Source organism: Pongo pygmaeus, chromosome 17, assembly GCF_028885625.2.
Source record: "Pongo pygmaeus isolate AG05252 chromosome 17, NHGRI_mPonPyg2-v2.0_pri, whole genome shotgun sequence".
NCBI lineage: Eukaryota > Metazoa > Chordata > Mammalia > Primates > Hominidae > Pongo > Pongo pygmaeus.
Window position 1 is genome coordinate 61753714 of NC_072390.2, and position 19698 is coordinate 61773411.

At 57.1% G+C, this 19698-nt stretch overlaps 4 protein-coding genes across 8 annotated transcripts in view; 1 reads left to right on the forward strand and 3 right to left on the reverse strand.

Annotated features, from left to right (window-relative positions):
• Positions 1-19698, forward strand: part of KATNAL2 (katanin catalytic subunit A1 like 2) — a 330528-nt gene that overhangs the window by 162304 nt on the left and 148526 nt on the right. The gene's annotated exons all lie outside the window — the stretch shown is intronic.
• LOC129018889 (elongin-A3-like) lies at positions 230-7319 on the reverse strand. Its single transcript, XM_054460926.2, has one exon. The coding sequence runs from the start codon at positions 5008-5010 to the stop codon at positions 3298-3300; it is 1713 nt and encodes a 570-aa protein (XP_054316901.1). The 5' UTR covers positions 5011-7319; the 3' UTR covers positions 230-3297.
• LOC129018894 (elongin-A3-like) lies at positions 9115-11137 on the reverse strand. Its single transcript, XM_054460932.2, has one exon. It carries the CDS (start codon positions 10889-10891, stop codon positions 9182-9184), a length of 1710 nt encoding a protein of 569 aa, XP_054316907.1. The 5' UTR covers positions 10892-11137; the 3' UTR covers positions 9115-9181.
• LOC129018891 (elongin-A3-like) lies at positions 15062-17869 on the reverse strand. Its single transcript, XM_054460928.2, has one exon. The coding sequence runs from the start codon at positions 16772-16774 to the stop codon at positions 15062-15064; it is 1713 nt and encodes a 570-aa protein (XP_054316903.1). The 5' UTR covers positions 16775-17869.

Sequence of the window (19698 nt, forward strand, 5' to 3'; positions counted from 1 at the left end):
CCCCACCGTCCAGCCCATCCCTAAAGCCCCCCAGGGTCCTGGGAATGTAACTGTTTCCATGCAATCTTTCTTCCGTTGTTAACTGAAGAAAACTGGGTGCCCTTTACAGGTTTTCTAAGACAAGGAAACGAAAAGAAGTCAGCAGGCGCCAAATCAGGACGGTAAGGTGGACGCCTCGTGATTTCCCATGGCAAGTCTTGCCCAGCTGCCCTCGTTGGAAGAAAGGCATGAGCAGGAACGTTGTCGTGGTGGAGAAGAACTCTCTGGTGGGGACCTTCTCCGCTCCAGCTTTGGCTAACTCTCTGAAAAGGCTCTGCCAGTGAGCAGATGTGATCAGGGTTTGGCCCTCCAGAAAGCCAACGAGGAGAATCCCTCTGGCATCCCCCCCCAAACGGTGGCCATGACCTCCGCTCTTGACTGCTCCTCTGTGGCTTCGGCTGGAGCACTGCCACCTCTTGCTAGCCACGGCTTCGTGCTTGGTCTTCAGGATCCTGCCGGGTAGAGCCAGGTTTCGTCTCCTGCTGCCAATCTTGGAAGAAATGCTTCAGGATCTTGCTCCCACCGGTTGTTTAAAATCTCCTCGGAAAGGCTTGCTCTGGCCTGCAGCTGATATCGGCGCCACGGTTTGGGCAGCCGAGTTCCACTCTCACCTTTCAGTCCGAATGGGGAAAACACAACCATTTGAAGTATGAGGATTCGGGTGTTAAGCCTTTTCTGAGAATTACCCTCCGTGTTGTGTAGAGAAATAGGTAAATTTGCTGTGTTTCCAGACTTCCGGCTACCTCACGAAGAGGATCCTAGTGCAATACTGGCCATGCTTCCGGAGCTCCCAGAATGAGGATTGTTTTGTAAATAGGTGGGAAGAGAATTGAGCTGTCCTGGGTCAGTGTAGCAATGTTACAGCAGGATCCTTAGGTTGATGCTGAATTCTATTCTGGGGCAGGTTTATGTGTTGTGTGGGGGTTGTTTCCTTTCTGTCTTTTGGAGCGGGTGTGTCGCAGTGGGAGCAGGGATCTGCTGAGGTCTGTCTCGTTCTCCAGTAATGAATGAGTTTAATGGGTGCAGCCGCTGTTTTCAGTAGCACGCCAGTGGGGGCATCGATGAGCTATGAGGAGCTAGAGCTTGCTCGGATTGCTTCCTTGTGTTTGTGTTTTGAGTTGTGTTTGCTTGTTTCGTGCTTGTTCTCCATTTCGGCAGGGGAAACGATTTTCCAGGAAGGAAGGTTGTTGCCAGTGGAAAACAATTTGGTTCCGAGGGACTGGGGTTTCTGGCTGGGAGTGGGGAGGGGCTGCAGGGTGATCGGTGGCCACTCCACCTCCTCCAGAGAGAGCGTGTGGCTTCTCTGCCTTGGGGAGGATATTCTGCTCTCTTGTGAGTTTTGCAGGCCACCTGAGATTCTCTCTTGAATTGCTGTCAAGAAATAGGGACGGGCGTTGTCTCTGGCCCTTGCTGGGGAAGGTTTTCTGAGGTTTTGTTTTTCAATTTTGAGACGGAGTTTGGCTTCTGTTGTCCAGCCTGGAGCGCAGTGGTGGGATCTGGGCTCACCGCAAACCCCGCCTCCCGGGTTCAAGCGATTCTCCTGTCTCAGCCCCCTGAGTAGCTTGGATTACAGGCGCTCGCCAGCAAGCCCAACCGAGTTTCGTCTTTTTACAAGAGACGGGATATCCTCAGGTTGGTCAGGCTGGTCTGCAACTCCTGACCTCAGGTGGTCCGCCGGCCTCGACCTCCCAAAGCCACGGGAATACAGGCGCGAGTCACCGTGCCCGGACATGTCTGAGTTTTACGCGGTCGCTGACTGGATTATGTCCCCTTCCCCGGAACGGATGCTTTTCTGTCTTCCTTAAGGGTAGCATCTCTGTGGCACCCCGTTTCTGGCTCCTTCCGTGTTCTTCAGGCTTGAAGGCCTCCTTTGACGTGCACCGGCATCCACTCAGGTGCCTGCTTCCAGGAGCTTCCCAGCCCCCATGCTGCTGACAGCCCAGGGTACAGGACTTTGATCTCTTCTGCTGCCCTTGCTCGGTTTTGCCTTGCGGCTTATGTCTTTGTATTTCTCTCTCTACCCCTCACTGTCGGTAACGCCTAAGAACGAGGTTTACTTAATGGGGGGGGGGGGTGTGTGTGCGCGTGCGTGTTTGTGTGTGTGCGCGCGCGTGTGTGTGTGCGTTTGTGTGTGTGTCTTTGTTTGTGTGTATGTGTGTGTGTCGTATCTGGCACACGGACCTGTGACTACCAGCCCGCGTGAAGCCAACAAATGCCCTGAGTTAGAAGGCAAACGTTCACCAAAGCTTGCAGGAGCTGGTAGGAGGTGAAGTCAAGGTAGTTAACCCGGTCATCTCATGGGAATTAGAAACTCTGGTTGGCAGGTTTAGACTTCCTGATCGAGAACCTAAATAAGCTGATTAAGGTGTCGCCATTCTTTCACAGGGGTTCTGGGTGAAAAGATTGGGAATGACTCTAGTAAAAGTGTTTTGACTTAAGGAACGTACCAGTTGTTAGCATTTATGTATGAAAGCCAAGAGTTCCTTTCTTCAAACAAACAGCAGTTTTCTTTGAGGTGTGCTCTGGTTGTGTCATCCAGGCTGGAGTGCAGTGGAATGAGGAAGGGTCACCGCAACCTCCGCTTGGCCAGCTCAGGCGATCCTGCCACCTCAGCCCTTTAAGGAGCTGGGACCACAGGGGCCGTGCCACCACGCCGGGCTAATTTTGGTATCTTTTGTGGAGACGGGGCTTCTCCGTTTGGCCCAGCCTGGTCCCCACCTCCTGGGCTCAAGCGATCTGCTTTCCTCGGCCTCCCGGAGGAGGATGGCTCACGATTAGAGGATCATGCCCGGCCTTTTATCTAAAAGAAAACAACAACAGTAACAAGACATTTTGCGTAGTCGGAGTTATCAGTGTCAACTGATGGATTGAGAGTTTGTGTCTAAGAAGTCCCTGTGTGCTCCATGATTTCAGAAGAGAGAACAAACGGCAAAAGGGACTCTCACATCTCGTACCTGATTTATGATGGCAACTAGGGCGTTGTTTAAAAAACGGTCGGTGAACCACCAAAGCAGAGTTGATCCGAACGCGTTCATAATATCTTCTGAATTCTGAGGTGTCCTCCAAGCAGGGAGGCAGTGGCCGGGTGTGGGAGGCAAAAATCACAGGGCCAGCGCTTGACACCTGCAGAATTCAGAGGCTCAACTTTGCACCCAGCCAAGGGTCCTGGTGTCCATTGGAAGTTTCGTTCCCCAACCCGCGTTGACTTTGCATTGGTCCTCCTCCCCCCAGATTTTATGTGTAAGGCAAGTCCTGAGTTTATCGTCGGGAGAATCTTCTCTTGTAGTCTCGAACTGCCTTGGCCATCAGCGGGGCCACTTTCTTGGCAGCCTGTTTCCGGGTCTTGGCCGCGGGCGCCGCGTGCTCATTGCTGCTGCTCAGGCAGGGGTTGGCCCGCTTCTCAGGGGGCCCGTGAAGGACGTTGCTGCTGCTGCTGCTGCTGCTGCTGCTGCCGCCGCCGCCGCCGCCGCCGCCGCCGTCCCCGAGGCCGGAGGCAGCCTGGCTGCTTCCTGCGGGCTGGGGGGCTGGCTTGATCTCCCCGTTTCCGGGGTCAGCGGCTCCTGCAGACTTCTCTTCCCTCCTGGAAGCATCATAAGGCGTCTTGGCCACAGAGTTGAAACAGATCATCTTTGTCTGTCGGCCGCTGGGTTTGTTTTCAAGTGCAGATCGGATTTTCGTGGTCACTACTCGCAGCCGCTGCTCTCGGGCGTCGCGAAGCCGCAGGTACAGCTCCCGCCAAGACTCGTGCTCCCGCGGCTTTTCTCCCTTGAAGTCCTGGAGACAATGAATCCTCCATAATTCATCTGTCTCTCGAGCGAGTGCGTGGTTGTCTTTCTCTGTGCGATACAGCTGATCAGGCGTCCACCCTTCCGGAACGGGTTCAAGAACCGAGTAGGCGACCCCTCCCACGTCGCCGAGGGCGTCCGGATTGTTTCTAAGCACCGGGAGGCACTGCTGGCGCAGCGTCAGCACCTGGAGCTGGCAGGCAGGCCTGGAGCCCGAGTACACCTGCAGCCTAGCATTCACTCTGCGTCCAGGGAAAGCGGCTTCCTCCTGGAACGTTGGCGCGGAGAGTGCTTCTGGCTCTGCCTGGGAGGTCATGGCCTCAAAAGCGGACAGCAGATCGTAGTTGGCCTGCATCCAGGCCGCTGAGGGGTCCCAGAGCTCTGCGAAGAGAAGGCTGGGCACCGTTTTCGGCCCGGCGGAATCAGCGCCGGCCGCCTGCAGCCTCTCTGACTGGCTTTCCTGGACAGGAGGCGATTTGTGAGCCGAAGCCCAGCGGGACGATTTGCGCCCCTTGCTGTGGCTCGCCACCGCTTCCCCCTGAGGTTGGCCCTGGCAGCCCGGACCCGGCAGAGGCCCGCCCTGAGCGGCGTGAGCGTGGCCTCTTCCGGGTTGCTTCCCGGGCACAGCGGGCTCAGGGCCCTCGGGCGTCGGGAGGGGAGCGGTGCGCGTTGGAGGGTCCCGACGGGGGCCGGAATCAGCTGGGGCCGTTCTGGGGCGCTTTCTCTCGGCTCTGGGCTCGCGACTGGGAGACCTCGGGTGAGGTCTCTGTTGTCCCGGAGGTGTTCTGCGTGCTGTCCGTCCGTGCTGAGGGCTGTGAGATGGGCTCCTGGGGGCCGTCGCGTTTTCTGGGAAGCCCCAGGCCTTTTCCTGGTCCTGGAGAGCCTCCCCGAGGCGCTGTCGGGAAGCGCTGTCCTCAGCGTCCTGTGGGTCAGGCCCGGTGTTTCGGTCCACAAGCACCAGCTTCTTCCACCGGGCCGCTAAGTCTCTGGCAAAGTCGCCCACGTGCTGGTGCTTCCGCAGGCGCTTCACCGTCTTTCTGATTCCAGTCTCCGCCAGGATGTCTGCCGTCATGGGCAGGGCGGAGAGTTTCTGCAAATATTTCTCCAGCTTTTTTGGGTTCGTCTTCGTGGCCAGACGCACCTGCAGCTTCTGCACTGCGCGCAGCGTAGTGGAGCCTGCCGCCATCTCAGCAGAGCTGTGCAGGCGTCGCTGTCCTCGCGTTCGCGGCTCTGTCCTCGGGGCGGCGGGACACGAAGTCTGGGGTGGCCGGTCCTCGCTGCCCGGTCGCCAGGCAGCGACCTCGGGATGTGGAGTCACAGCCTGGCGCGAGCTCGGTCCTCGGAGCAGTGGGCCACTGGTTCCGGGGCGCTGGTCCTCGCGGACCGCAGGCCTCGGGGCGTGGAGTCCCCACAACCTGGAGCGAGCTGGGTCCTCGGAGCAGCGGGCCACTTGGTCTGGAACGCCGGTCCTTGCAGACAGCTGAGCAGGCCCGCTTCTGTCCCTCGGGATGTGGAGCCGCAGCCTGGAGTGACCTCTGCGCTGCGCCGTCCGAGGCGGAATGCAGCTGGGCTGCCAGAGCCCGGCCTTATATAGCCAGCCCCGGGCCCACCCAGGACTCAAGCCCTGACCCCCTTGGGCCTTGGGCAGCCCCGCCCCAATACGAATTCATTCCGTCAGCCCAACGCAGCCAATCGGGACGGTCCACGCCAGGTGGACTGCTGTGCCCGGCAGGTTCATTAGGTTAATTGCAGCCTGGACACACCCCACTGAGTTCTACCGTTGGCCCTCCTTGTTCCCAGCCCCCGCATCTGTGGATTCCCAAAGACACAGACAGAATCCCCTTGGGAGTAAAAGCGAAAATAACAACACCGCAAGACAAAATCGTAGGAAGGAGAACCAACAGAGGAGGACAACTCTTTACCTGGGATTGCCGTCGTGTGAGGGGACTTGGAAACATTCGTAGAAAAGTGGGATTAAGGGAGAAAAATGAAAAAGGTGTATTTTACTTCTCGACCCCGTCTCCATCAACTTCGAGACCCTTCTGGAAGCAGTGTCTCCTCCCCGCCGTCCAGCCCATCCCTAAAGCCCCCCAGGGTCCTGGGAATGTAACTGTTTCCATGCAATCTTTCTTCCGTTGTTAACTGAAGAAAACTGGGTGCCCTTTACAGGTTTTCTAAGACAAGGAAACGAAAAGAAGTCAGCAGGCGCCAAATCAGGACGGTAAGGTGGACGCCTCGTGATTTCCCATGGCAAGTCTTGCCCAGCTGCCCTCGTTGGAAGAAAGGCATGAGCAGGAACGTTGTCGTGGTGGAGAAGAACTCTCTGGTGGGGACCTTCTCCGCTCCAGCTTTGGCTAACTCTCTGAAAAGGCTCTGCCAGTGAGCAGATGTGATCAGGGTTTGGCCCTCCAGAAAGCCAACGAGGAGAATCCCTCTGGCATCCCCCCCCAAACGGTGGCCATGACCTCCGCTCTTGACTGCTCCTCTGTGGCTTCGGCTGGAGCACTGCCACCTCTTGCTAGCCACGGCTTCGTGCTTGGTCTTCAGGATCCTGCCGGGTAGAGCCAGGTTTCGTCTCCTGCTGCCAATCTTGGAAGAAATGCTTCAGGATCTTGCTCCCACCGGTTGTTTAAAATCTCCTCGGAAAGGCTTGCTCTGGCCTGCAGCTGATATCGGCGCCACGGTTTGGGCAGCCGAGTTCCACTCTCACCTTTCAGTCCGAATGGGGAAAACACAACCATTTGAAGTATGAGGATTCGGGTGTTAAGCCTTTTCTGAGAATTACCCTCCGTGTTGTGTAGAGAAATAGGTAAATTTGCTGTGTTTCCAGACTTCCGGCTACCTCACGAAGAGGATCCTAGTGCAATACTGGCCATGCTTCCGGAGCTCCCAGAATGAGGATTGTTTTGTAAATAGGTGGGAAGAGAATTGAGCTGTCCTGGGTCAGTGTAGCAATGTTACAGCAGGATCCTTAGGTTGATGCTGAATTCTATTCTGGGGCAGGTTTATGTGTTGTGTGGGGGTTGTTTCCTTTCTGTCTTTTGGAGCGGGTGTGTCGCAGTGGGAGCAGGGATCTGCTGAGGTCTGTCTCGTTCTCCAGTAATGAATGAGTTTAATGGGTGCAGCCGCTGTTTTCAGTAGCACGCCAGTGGGGGCATCGATGAGCTATGAGGAGCTAGAGCTTGCTCGGATTGCTTCCTTGTGTTTGTGTTTTGAGTTGTGTTTGCTTGTTTCGTGCTTGTTCTCCATTTCGGCAGGGGAAACGATTTTCCAGGAAGGAAGGTTGTTGCCAGTGGAAAACAATTTGGTTCCGAGGGACTGGGGTTTCTGGCTGGGAGTGGGGAGGGGCTGCAGGGTGATCGGTGGCCACTCCACCTCCTCCAGAGAGAGCGTGTGGCTTCTCTGCCTTGGGGAGGATATTCTGCTCTCTTGTGAGTTTTGCAGGCCACCTGAGATTCTCTCTTGAATTGCTGTCAAGAAATAGGGACGGGCGTTGTCTCTGGCCCTTGCTGGGGAAGGTTTTCTGAGGTTTTGTTTTTCAATTTTGAGACGGAGTTTGGCTTCTGTTGTCCAGCCTGGAGCGCAGTGGTGGGATCTGGGCTCACCGCAAACCCCGCCTCCCGGGTTCAAGCGATTCTCCTGTCTCAGCCCCCTGAGTAGCTTGGATTACAGGCGCTCGCCAGCAAGCCCAACCGAGTTTCGTCTTTTTAGAAGAGACGGGATTTCCTCAGGTTGGTCAGGCTGGTCTGCAACTCCTGACCTCAGGTGGTCCGCCGGCCTCGACCTCCCAAAGCCACGGGAATACAGGCGCGAGTCACCGTGCCCGGACATGTCTGAGTTTTACGCGGTCGCTGACTGGATTATGTCCCCTTCCCCGGAACGGATGCTTTTCTGTCTTCCTTAAGGGTAGCATCTCTGTGGCACCCCGTTTCTGGCTCCTTCCGTGTTCTTCAGGCTTGAAGGCCTCCTTTGACGTGCACCGGCATCCACTCAGGTGCCTGCTTCCAGGAGCTTCCCAGCCCCCATGCTGCTGACAGCCCAGGGTACAGGACTTTGATCTCTTCTGCTGCCCTTGCTCGGTTTTGCCTTGCGGCTTATGTCTTTGTATTTCTCTCTCTACCCCTCACTGTCGGTAACGCCTAAGAACGAGGTTTACTTAATGGGGGGGGGGGGTGTGTGTGCGCGTGCGTGTTTGTGTGTGTGCGCGCGCGTGTGTGTGTGCGTTTGTGTGTGTGTCTTTGTTTGTGTGTATGTGTGTGTGTCGTATCTGGCACACGGACCTGTGACTACCAGCCCGCGTGAAGCCAACAAATGCCCTGAGTTAGAAGGCAAACGTTCACCAAAGCTTGCAGGAGCTGGTAGGAGGTGAAGTCAAGGTAGTTAACCCGGTCATCTCATGGGAATTAGAAACTCTGGTTGGCAGGTTTAGACTTCCTGATCGAGAACCTAAATAAGCTGATTAAGGTGTCGCCATTCTTTCACAGGGGTTCTGGGTGAAAAGATTGGGAATGACTCTAGTAAAAGTGTTTTGACTTAAGGAACGTACCAGTTGTTAGCATTTATGTATGAAAGCCAAGAGTTCCTTTCTTCAAACAAACAGCAGTTTTCTTTGAGGTGTGCTCTGGTTGTGTCATCCAGGCTGGAGTGCAGTGGAATGAGGAAGGGTCACCGCAACCTCCGCTTGGCCAGCTCAGGCGATCCTGCCACCTCAGCCCTTTAAGGAGCTGGGACCACAGGGGCCGTGCCACCACGCCGGGCTAATTTTGGTATCTTTTGTGGAGACGGGGCTTCTCCGTTTGGCCCAGCCTGGTCCCCACCTCCTGGGCTCAAGCGATCTGCTTTCCTCGGCCTCCCGGAGGAGGATGGCTCACGATTAGAGGATCATGCCCGGCCTTTTATCTAAAAGAAAACAACAACAGTAACAAGACATTTTGCGTAGTCGGAGTTATCAGTGTCAACTGATGGATTGAGAGTTTGTGTCTAAGAAGTCCCTGTGTGCTCCATGATTTCAGAAGAGAGAACAAACGGCAAAAGGGACTCTCACATCTCGTACCTGATTTATGATGGCAACTAGGGCGTTGTTTAAAAAACGGTCGGTGAACCACCAAAGCAGAGTTGATCCGAACGCGTTCATAATATCTTCTGAATTCTGAGGTGTCCTCCAAGCAGGGAGGCAGTGGCCGGGTGTGGGAGGCAAAAATCACAGGGCCAGCGCTTGACACCTGCAGAATTCAGAGGCTCAACTTTGCACCCAGCCAAGGGTCCTGGTGTCCATTGGAAGTTTCGTTCCCCAACCCGCGTTGACTTTGCATTGGTCCTCCTCCCCCCAGATTTTATGTGTAAGGCAAGTCCTGAGTTTATCGTCGGGAGAATCTTCTCTTGTAGTCTCGAACTGCCTTGGCCATCAGCGGGGCCACTTTCTTGGCAGCCTGTTTCCGGGTCTTGGCCGCGGGCGCCGCGTGCTCATTGCTGCTGCTCAGGCAGGGGTTGGCCCGCTTCTCAGGGGGCCCGTGAAGGACGTTGCTGCTGCTGCTGCTGCTGCTGCTGCCGCCGCCGCCGCCGCCGCCGCCGCCGTCCCCGAGGCCGGAGGCAGCCTGGCTGCTTCCTGCGGGCTGGGGGGCTGGCTTGATCTCCCCGTTTCCGGGGTCAGCGGCTCCTGCAGACTTCTCTTCCCTCCTGGAAGCATCATAAGGCGTCTTGGCCACAGAGTTGAAACAGATCATCTTTGTCTGTCGGCCGCTGGGTTTGTTTTCAAGTGCAGATCGGATTTTCGTGGTCACTACTCGCAGCCGCTGCTCTCGGGCGTCGCGAAGCCGCAGGTACAGCTCCCGCCAAGACTCGTGCTCCCGCGGCTTTTCTCCCTTGAAGTCCTGGAGACAATGAATCCTCCATAATTCATCTGTCTCTCGAGCGAGTGCGTGGTTGTCTTTCTCTGTGCGATACAGCTGATCAGGCGTCCACCCTTCCGGAACGGGTTCAAGAACCGAGTAGGCGACCCCTCCCACGTCGCCGAGGGCGTCCGGATTGTTTCTAAGCACCGGGAGGCACTGCTGGCGCAGCGTCAGCACCTGGAGCTGGCAGGCAGGCCTGGAGCCCGAGTACACCTGCAGCCTAGCATTCACTCTGCGTCCAGGGAAAGCGGCTTCCTCCTGGAACGTTGGCGCGGAGAGTGCTTCTGGCTCTGCCTGGGAGGTCATGGCCTCAAAAGCGGACAGCAGATCGTAGTTGGCCTGCATCCAGGCCGCTGAGGGGTCCCAGAGCTCTGCGAAGAGAAGGCTGGGCACCGTTTTCGGCCCGGCGGAATCAGCGCCGGCCGCCTGCAGCCTCTCTGACTGGCTTTCCTGGACAGGAGGCGATTTGTGAGCCGAAGCCCAGCGGGACGATTTGCGCCCCTTGCTGTGGCTCGCCACCGCTTCCCCCTGAGGTTGGCCCTGGCAGCCCGGACCCGGCAGAGGCCCGCCCTGAGCGGCGTGAGCGTGGCCTCTTCCGGGTTGCTTCCCGGGCACAGCGGGCTCAGGGCCCTCGGGCGTCGGGAGGGGAGCGGTGCGCGTTGGAGGGTCCCGACGGGGGCCGGAATCAGCTGGGGCCGTTCTGGGGCGCTTTCTCTCGGCTCTGGGCTCGCGACTGGGAGACCTCGGGTGAGGTCTCTGTTGTCCCGGAGGTGTTCTGCGTGCTGTCCGTCCGTGCTGAGGGCTGTGAGATGGGCTCCTGGGGGCCGTCGCGTTTTCTGGGAAGCCCCAGGCCTTTTCCTGGTCCTGGAGAGCCTCCCCGAGGCGCTGTCGGGAAGCGCTGTCCTCAGCGTCCTGTGGGTCAGGCCCGGTGTTTCGGTCCACAAGCACCAGCTTCTTCCACCGGGCCGCTAAGTCTCTGGCAAAGTCGCCCACGTGCTGGTGCTTCCGCAGGCGCTTCACCGTCTTTCTGATTCCAGTCTCCGCCAGGATGTCTGCCGTCATGGGCAGGGCGGAGAGTTTCTGCAAATATTTCTCCAGCTTTTTTGGGTTCGTCTTCGTGGCCAGACGCACCTGCAGCTTCTGCACTGCGCGCAGCGTAGTGGAGCCTGCCGCCATCTCAGCAGAGCTGTGCAGGCGTCGCTGTCCTCGCGTTCGCGGCTCTGTCCTCGGGGCGGCGGGACACGAAGTCTGGGGTGGCCGGTCCTCGCTGCCCGGTCGCCAGGCAGCGACCTCGGGATGTGGAGTCACAGCCTGGCGCGAGCTCGGTCCTCGGAGCAGTGGGCCACTGGTTCCGGGGCGCTGGTCCTCGCGGACCGCAGGCCTCGGGGCGTGGAGTCCCCACAACCTGGAGCGAGCTGGGTCCTCGGAGCAGCGGGCCACTTGGTCTGGAACGCCGGTCCTTGCAGACAGCTGAGCAGGCCCGCTTCTGTCCCTCGGGATGTGGAGCCGCAGCCTGGAGTGACCTCTGCGCTGCGCCGTCCGAGGCGGAATGCAGCTGGGCTGCCAGAGCCCGGCCTTATATAGCCAGCCCCGGGCCCACCCAGGACTCAAGCCCTGACCCCCTTGGGCCTTGGGCAGCCCCGCCTCAATACGAATTCATTCCGTCAGCCCAACGCAGCCAATCGGGACGGTCCACGCCAGGTGGACTGCTGTGCCCGGCAGGTTCATTAGGTTAATTGCAGCCTGGACACACCCCACTGAGTTCTACCGTTGGCCCTCCTTGTTCCCAGCCCCCGCATCTGTGGATTCCCAAAGACACAGACAGAATCCCCTTGGGAGTAAAAGCGAAAATAACAACACCGCAAGACAAAATCGTAGGAAGGAGAACCAACAGAGGAGGACAACTCTTTACCTGGGATTGCCGTCGTGTGAGGGGACTTGGAAACATTCGTAGAAAAGTGGGATTAAGGGAGAAAAATGAAAAAGGTGTATTTTACTTCTCGACCCCGTCTCCATCAACTTCGAGACCCTTCTGGAAGCAGTGTCTCCTCCCCGCCGTCCAGCCCATCCCTAAAGCCCCCCAGGGTCCTGGGAATGTAACTGTTTCCATGCAATCTTTCTTCCGTTGTTAACTGAAGAAAACTGGGTGCCCTTTACAGGTTTTCTAAGACAAGGAAACGAAAAGAAGTCAGCAGGCGCCAAATCAGGACGGTAAGGTGGACGCCTCGTGATTTCCCATGGCAAGTCTTGCCCAGCTGCCCTCGTTGGAAGAAAGGCATGAGCAGGAACGTTGTCGTGGTGGAGAAGAACTCTCTGGTGGGGACCTTCTCCGCTCCAGCTTTGGCTAACTCTCTGAAAAGGCTCTGCCAGTGAGCAGATGTGATCAGGGTTTGGCCCTCCAGAAAGCCAACGAGGAGAATCCCTCTGGCATCCCCCCCCAAACGGTGGCCATGACCTCCGCTCTTGACTGCTCCTCTGTGGCTTCGGCTGGAGCACTGCCACCTCTTGCTAGCCACGGCTTCGTGCTTGGTCTTCAGGATCCTGCCGGGTAGAGCCAGGTTTCGTCTCCTGCTGCCAATCTTGGAAGAAATGCTTCAGGATCTTGCTCCCACCGGTTGTTTAAAATCTCCTCGGAAAGGCTTGCTCTGGCCTGCAGCTGATATCGGCGCCACGGTTTGGGCAGCCGAGTTCCACTCTCACCTTTCAGTCCGAATGGGGAAAACACAACCATTTGAAGTATGAGGATTCGGGTGTTAAGCCTTTTCTGAGAATTACCCTCCGTGTTGTGTAGAGAAATAGGTAAATTTGCTGTGTTTCCAGACTTCCGGCTACCTCACGAAGAGGATCCTAGTGCAATACTGGCCATGCTTCCGGAGCTCCCAGAATGAGGATTGTTTTGTAAATAGGTGGGAAGAGAATTGAGCTGTCCTGGGTCAGTGTAGCAATGTTACAGCAGGATCCTTAGGTTGATGCTGAATTCTATTCTGGGGCAGGTTTATGTGTTGTGTGGGGGTTGTTTCCTTTCTGTCTTTTGGAGCGGGTGTGTCGCAGTGGGAGCAGGGATCTGCTGAGGTCTGTCTCGTTCTCCAGTAATGAATGAGTTTAATGGGTGCAGCCGCTGTTTTCAGTAGCACGCCAGTGGGGGCATCGATGAGCTATGAGGAGCTAGAGCTTGCTCGGATTGCTTCCTTGTGTTTGTGTTTTGAGTTGTGTTTGCTTGTTTCGTGCTTGTTCTCCATTTCGGCAGGGGAAACGATTTTCCAGGAAGGAAGGTTGTTGCCAGTGGAAAACAATTTGGTTCCGAGGGACTGGGGTTTCTGGCTGGGAGTGGGGAGGGGCTGCAGGGTGATCGGTGGCCACTCCACCTCCTCCAGAGAGAGCGTGTGGCTTCTCTGCCTTGGGGAGGATATTCTGCTCTCTTGTGAGTTTTGCAGGCCACCTGAGATTCTCTCTTGAATTGCTGTCAAGAAATAGGGACGGGCGTTGTCTCTGGCCCTTGCTGGGGAAGGTTTTCTGAGGTTTTGTTTTTCAATTTTGAGACGGAGTTTGGCTTCTGTTGTCCAGCCTGGAGCGCAGTGGTGGGATCTGGGCTCACCGCAAACCCCGCCTCCCGGGTTCAAGCGATTCTCCTGTCTCAGCCCCCTGAGTAGCTGGGATTACAGGCGCTCGCCAGCAAGCCCAACCGAGTTTCGTCTTTTTAGAAGAGACGGGATATCCTCAGGTTGGTCAGGCTGGTCTGCAACTCCTGACCTCAGGTGGTCCGCCGGCCTCGACCTCCCAAAGCCACGGGAATACAGGCGCGAGTCACCGTGCCCGGACATGTCTGAGTTTTACGCGGTCGCTGACTGGATTATGTCCCCTTCCCCGGAACGGATGCTTTTCTGTCTTCCTTAAGGGTAGCATCTCTGTGGCACCCCGTTTCTGGCTCCTTCCGTGTTCTTCAGGCTTGAAGGCCTCCTTTGACGTGCACCGGCATCCACTCAGGTGCCTGCTTCCAGGAGCTTCCCAGCCCCCATGCTGCTGACAGCCCAGGGTACAGGACTTTGATCTCTTCTGCTGCCCTTGCTCGGTTTTGCCTTGCGGCTTATGTCTTTGTATTTCTCTCTCTACCCCTCACTGTCGGTAACGCCTAAGAACGAGGTTTACTTAATGGGGGGGGGGGGGTGTGTGCGCGTGCGTGTTTGTGTGTGTGCGCGCGCGTGTGTGTGTGCGTTTGTGTGTGTGTCTTTGTTTGTGTGTATGTGTGTGTGTCGTATCTGGCACACGGACCTGTGACTACCAGCCCGCGTGAAGCCAACAAATGCCCTGAGTTAGAAGGCAAACGTTCACCAAAGCTTGCAGGAGCTGGTAGGAGGTGAAGTCAAGGTAGTTAACCCGGTCATCTCATGGGAATTAGAAACTCTGGTTGGCAGGTTTAGACTTCCTGATCGAGAACCTAAATAAGCTGATTAAGGTGTCGCCATTCTTTCACAGGGGTTCTGGGTGAAAAGATTGGGAATGACTCTAGTAAAAGTGTTTTGACTTAAGGAACGTACCAGTTGTTAGCATTTATGTATGAAAGCCAAGAGTTCCTTTCTTCAAACAAACAGCAGTTTTCTTTGAGGTGTGCTCTGGTTGTGTCATCCAGGCTGGAGTGCAGTGGAATGAGGAAGGGTCACCGCAACCTCCGCTTGGCCAGCTCAGGCGATCCTGCCACCTCAGCCCTTTAAGGAGCTGGGACCACAGGGGCCGTGCCACCACGCCGGGCTAATTTTGGTATCTTTTGTGGAGACGGGGCTTCTCCGTTTGGCCCAGCCTGGTCCCCACCTCCTGGGCTCAAGCGATCTGCTTTCCTCGGCCTCCCGGAGGAGGATGGCTCACGATTAGAGGATCATGCCCGGCCTTTTATCTAAAAGAAAACAACAACAGTAACAAGACATTTTGCGTAGTCGGAGTTATCAGTGTCAACTGATGGATTGAGAGTTTGTGTCTAAGAAGTCCCTGTGTGCTCCATGATTTCAGAAGAGAGAACAAACGGCAAAAGGGACTCTCACATCTCGTACCTGATTTATGATGGCAACTAGGGCGTTGTTTAAAAAACGGTCGGTGAACCACCAAAGCAGAGTTGATCCGAACGCGTTCATAATATCTTCTGAATTCTGAGGTGTCCTCCAAGCAGGGAGGCAGTGGCCGGGTGTGGGAGGCAAAAATCACAGGGCCAGCGCTTGACACCTGCAGAATTCAGAGGCTCAACTTTGCACCCAGCCAAGGGTCCTGGTGTCCATTGGAAGTTTCGTTCCCCAACCCGCGTTGACTTTGCATTGGTCCTCCTCCCCCCAGATTTTATGTGTAAGGCAAGTCCTGAGTTTATCGTCGGGAGAATCTTCTCTTGTAGTCTCGAACTGCCTTGGCCATCAGCGGGGCCACTTTCTTGGCAGCCTGTTTCCGGGTCTTGGCCGCGGGCGCCGCGTGCTCATTGCTGCTGCTCAGGCAGGGGTTGGCCCGCTTCTCAGGGGGCCCGTGAAGGACGTTGCTGCTGCTGCTGCTGCTGCTGCTGCTGCCGCCGCCGCCGCCGCCGCCGCCGCCGTCCCCGAGGCCGGAGGCAGCCTGGCTGCTTCCTGCGGGCTGGGGGGCTGGCTTGATCTCCCCGTTTCCGGGGTCAGCGGCTCCTGCAGACTTCTCTTCCCTCCTGGAAGCATCATAAGGCGTCTTGGCCACAGAGTTGAAACAGATCATCTTTGTCTGTCGGCCGCTGGGTTTGTTTTCAAGTGCAGATCGGATTTTCGTGGTCACTACTCGCAGCCGCTGCTCTCGGGCGTCGCGAAGCCGCAGGTACAGCTCCCGCCAAGACTCGTGCTCCCGCGGCTTTTCTCCCTTGAAGTCCTGGAGACAATGAATCCTCCATAATTCATCTGTCTCTCGAGCGAGTGCGTGGTTGTCTTTCTCTGTGCGATACAGCTGATCAGGCGTCCACCCTTCCGGAACGGGTTCAAGAACCGAGTAGGCGACCCCTCCCACGTCGCCGAGGGCGTCCGGATTGTTTCTAAGCACCGGGAGGCACTGCTGGCGCAGCGTCAGCACCTGGAGCTGGCAGGCAGGCCTGGAGCCCGAGTACACCTGCAGCCTAGCATTCACTCTGCGTCCAGGGAAAGCGGCTTCCTCCTGGAACGTTGGCGCGGAGAGTGCTTCTGGCTCTGCCTGGGAGGTCATGGCCTCAAAAGCGGACAGCAGATCGTAGTTGGCCTGCATCCAGGCCGCTGAGGGGTCCCAGAGCTCTGCGAAGAGAAGGCTGGGCACCGTTTTCGGCCCGGCGGAATCAGCGCCGGCCGCCTGCAGCCTCTCTGACTGGCTTTCCTGGACAGGAGGCGATTTGTGAGCCGAAGCCCAGCGGGACGATTTGCGCCCCTTGCTGTGGCTCGCCACCGCTTCCCCCTGAGGTTGGCCCTGGCAGCCCGGACCCGGCAGAGGCCCGCCCTGAGCGGCGTGAGCGTGGCCTCTTCCGGGTTGCTTCCCGGGCACAGCGGGCTCAGGGCCCTCGGGCGTCGGGAGGGGAGCGGTGCGCGTTGGAGGGTCCCGACGGGGGCCGGAATCAGCTGGGGCCGTTCTGGGGCGCTTTCTCTCGGCTCTGGGCTCGCGACTGGGAGACCTCGGGTGAGGTCTCTGTTGTCCCGGAGGTGTTCTGCGTGCTGTCCGTCCGTGCTGAGGGCTGTGAGATGGGCTCCTGGGGGCCGTCGCGTTTTCTGGGAAGCCCCAGGCCTTTTCCTGGTCCTGGAGAGCCTCCCCGAGGCGCTGTCGGGAAGCGCTGTCCTCAGCGTCCTGTGGGTCAGGCCCGGTGTTTCGGTCCACAAGCACCAGCTTCTTCCACCGGGCCGCTAAGTCTCTGGCAAAGTCGCCCACGTGCTGGTGCTTCCGCAGGCGCTTCACCGTCTTTCTGATTCCAGTCTCCGCCAGGATGTCTGCCGTCATGGGCAGGGCGGAGAGTTTCTGCAAATATTTCTCCAGCTTTTTTGGGTTCGTCTTCGTGGCCAGACGCACCTGCAGCTTCTGCACTGCGCGCAGCGTAGTGGAGCCTGCCGCCATCTCAGCAGAGCTGTGCAGGCGTCGCTGTCCTCGCGTTCGCGGCTCTGTCCTCGGGGCGGCGGGACACGAAGTCTGGGGTGGCCGGTCCTCGCTGCCCGGTCGCCAGGCAGCGACCTCGGGATGTGGAGTCACAGCCTGGCGCGAGCTCGGTCCTCGGAGCAGTGGGCCACTGGTTCCGGGGCGCTGGTCCTCGCGGACCGCAGGCCTCGGGGCGTGGAGTCCCCACAACCTGGAGCGAGCTGGGTCCTCGGAGCAGCGGGCCACTTGGTCTGGAACGCCGGTCCTTGCAGACAGCTGAGCAGGCCCGCTTCTGTCCCTCGGGATGTGGAGCCGCAGCCTGGAGTGACCTCTGCGCTGCGCCGTCCGAGGCGGAATGCAGCTGGGCTGCCAGAGCCCGGCCTTATATAGCCAGCCCCGGGCCCACCCAGGACTCAAGCCCTGACCCCCTTGGGCCTTGGGCAGCCCCGCCCCAATACGAATTCATTCCGTCAGCCCAACGCAGCCAATCGGGACGGTCCACGCCAGGTGGACTGCTGTGCCCGGCAGGTTCATTAGGTTAATTGCAGCCTGGACACACCCCACTGAGTTCTACCGTTGGCCCTCCTTGTTCCCAGCCCCCGCATCTGTGGATTCCCAAAGACACAGACAGAATCCCCTTGGGAGTAAAAGCGAAAATAACAACACCGCAAGACAAAATCGTAGGAAGGAGAACCAACAGAGGAGGACAACTCTTTACCTGGGATTGCCGTCGTGTGAGGGGACTTGGAAACATTCGTAGAAAAGTGGGATTAAGGGAGAAAAATGAAAAAGGTGTATTTTACTTCTCGACCCCGTCTCCATCAACTTCGAGACCCTTCTGGAAGCAGTGTCTCCTCCCCGCCGTCCAGCCCATCCCTAAAGCCCCCCAGGGTCCTGGGAATGTAACTGTTTCCATGCAATCTTTCTTCCGTTGTTAACTGAAGAAAACTGGGTGCCCTTTACAGGTTTTCTAAGACAAGGAAACGAAAAGAAGTCAGCAGGCGCCAAATCAGGACGGTAAGGTGGACGCCTCGTGATTTCCCATGGCAAGTCTTGCCCAGCTGCCCTCGTTGGAAGAAAGGCATGAGCAGGAACGTTGTCGTGGTGGAGAAGAACTCTCTGGTGGGGACCTTCTCCGCTCCAGCTTTGGCTAACTCTCTGAAAAGGCTCTGCCAGTGAGCAGATGTGATCAGGGTTTGGCCCTCCAGAAAGCCAACGAGGAGAATCCCTCTGGCATCCCCCCCCAAACGGTGGCCATGACCTCCGCTCTTGACTGCTCCTCTGTGGCTTCGGCTGGAGCACTGCCACCTCTTGCTAGCCACGGCTTTGTGCTTGGTCTTCAGGATCCTGCCGGGTAGAGCCAGGTTTCGTCTCCTGCTGCCAATCTTGGAAGAAATGCTTCAGGATCTTGCTCCCACCGGTTGTTTAAAATCTCCTCGGAAAGGCTTGCTCTGGCCTGCAGCTGATATCGGCGCCACGGTTTGGGCAGCCGAGTTCCACTCTCACCTTTCAGTCCGAATGGGGAAAACACAACCATTTGAAGTATGAGGATTCGGGTGTTAAGCCTTTTCTGAGAATTACCCTCCGTGTTGTGTAGAGAAATAGGTAAATTTGCTGTGTTTCCAGACTTCCGGCTACCTCACGAAGAGGATCCTAGTGCAATACTGGCCATGCTTCCGGAGCTCCCAGAATGAGGATTGTTTTGTAAATAGGTGGGAAGAGAATTGAGCTGTCCTGGGTCAGTGTAGCAATGTTACAGCAGGATCCTTAGGTTGATGCTGAATTCTATTCTGGGGCAGGTTTATGTGTTGTGTGGGGGTTGTTTCCTTTCTGTCTTTTGGAGCGGGTGTGTCGCAGTGGGAGCAGGGATCTGCTGAGGTCTGTCTCGTTCTCCAGTAATGAATGAGTTTAATGGGTGCAGCCGCTGTTTTCAGTAGCACGCCAGTGGGGGCATCGATGAGCTATGAGGAGCTAGAGCTTGCTCGGATTGCTTCCTTGTGTTTGTGTTTTGAGTTGTGTTTGCTTGTTTCGTGCTTGTTCTCCATTTCGGCAGGGGAAACGATTTTCCAGGAAGGAAGGTTGTTGCCAGTGGAAAACAATTTGGTTCCGAGGGACTGGGGTTTCTGGCTGGGAGTGGGGAGGGGCTGCAGGGTGATCGGTGGCCACTCCACCTCCTCCAGAGAGAGCGTGTGGCTTCTCTGCCTTGGGGAGGATATTCTGCTCTCTTGTGAGTTTTGCAGGCCACCTGAGATTCTCTCTTGAATTGCTGTCAAGAAATAGGGACGGGCGTTGTCTCTGGCCCTTGCTGGGGAAGGTTTTCTGAGGTTTTGTTTTTCAATTTTGAGACGGAGTTTGGCTTCTGTTGTCCAGCCTGGAGCGCAGTGGTGGGATCTGGGCTCACCGCAAACCCCGCCTCCCGGGTTCAAGCGATTCTCCTGTCTCAGCCCCCTGAGTAGCTTGGATTACAGGCGCTCGCCAGCAAGCCCAACCGAGTTTCGTCTTTTTAGAAGAGACGGGATTTCCTCAGGTTGGTCAGGCTGGTCTGCAACTCCTGACCTCAGGTGGTCCGCCGGCCTCGACCTCCCAAAGCCACGGGAATACAGGCGCGAGTCACCGTGCCCGGACATGTCTGAGTTTTACGCGGTCGCTGACTGGATTATGTCCCCTTCCCCGGAACGGATGCTTTTCTGTCTTCCTTAAGGGTAGCATCTCTGTGGCACCCCGTTTCTGGCTCCTTCCGTGTTCTTCAGGCTTGAAGGCCTCCTTTGACGTGCACCGGCATCCACTCAGGTGCCTGCTTCCAGGAGCTTCCCAGCCCCCATGCTGCTGACAGCCCAGGGTACAGGACTTTGATCTCTTCTGCTGCCCTTGCTCGGTTTTGCCTTGCGGCTTATGTCTTTGTATTT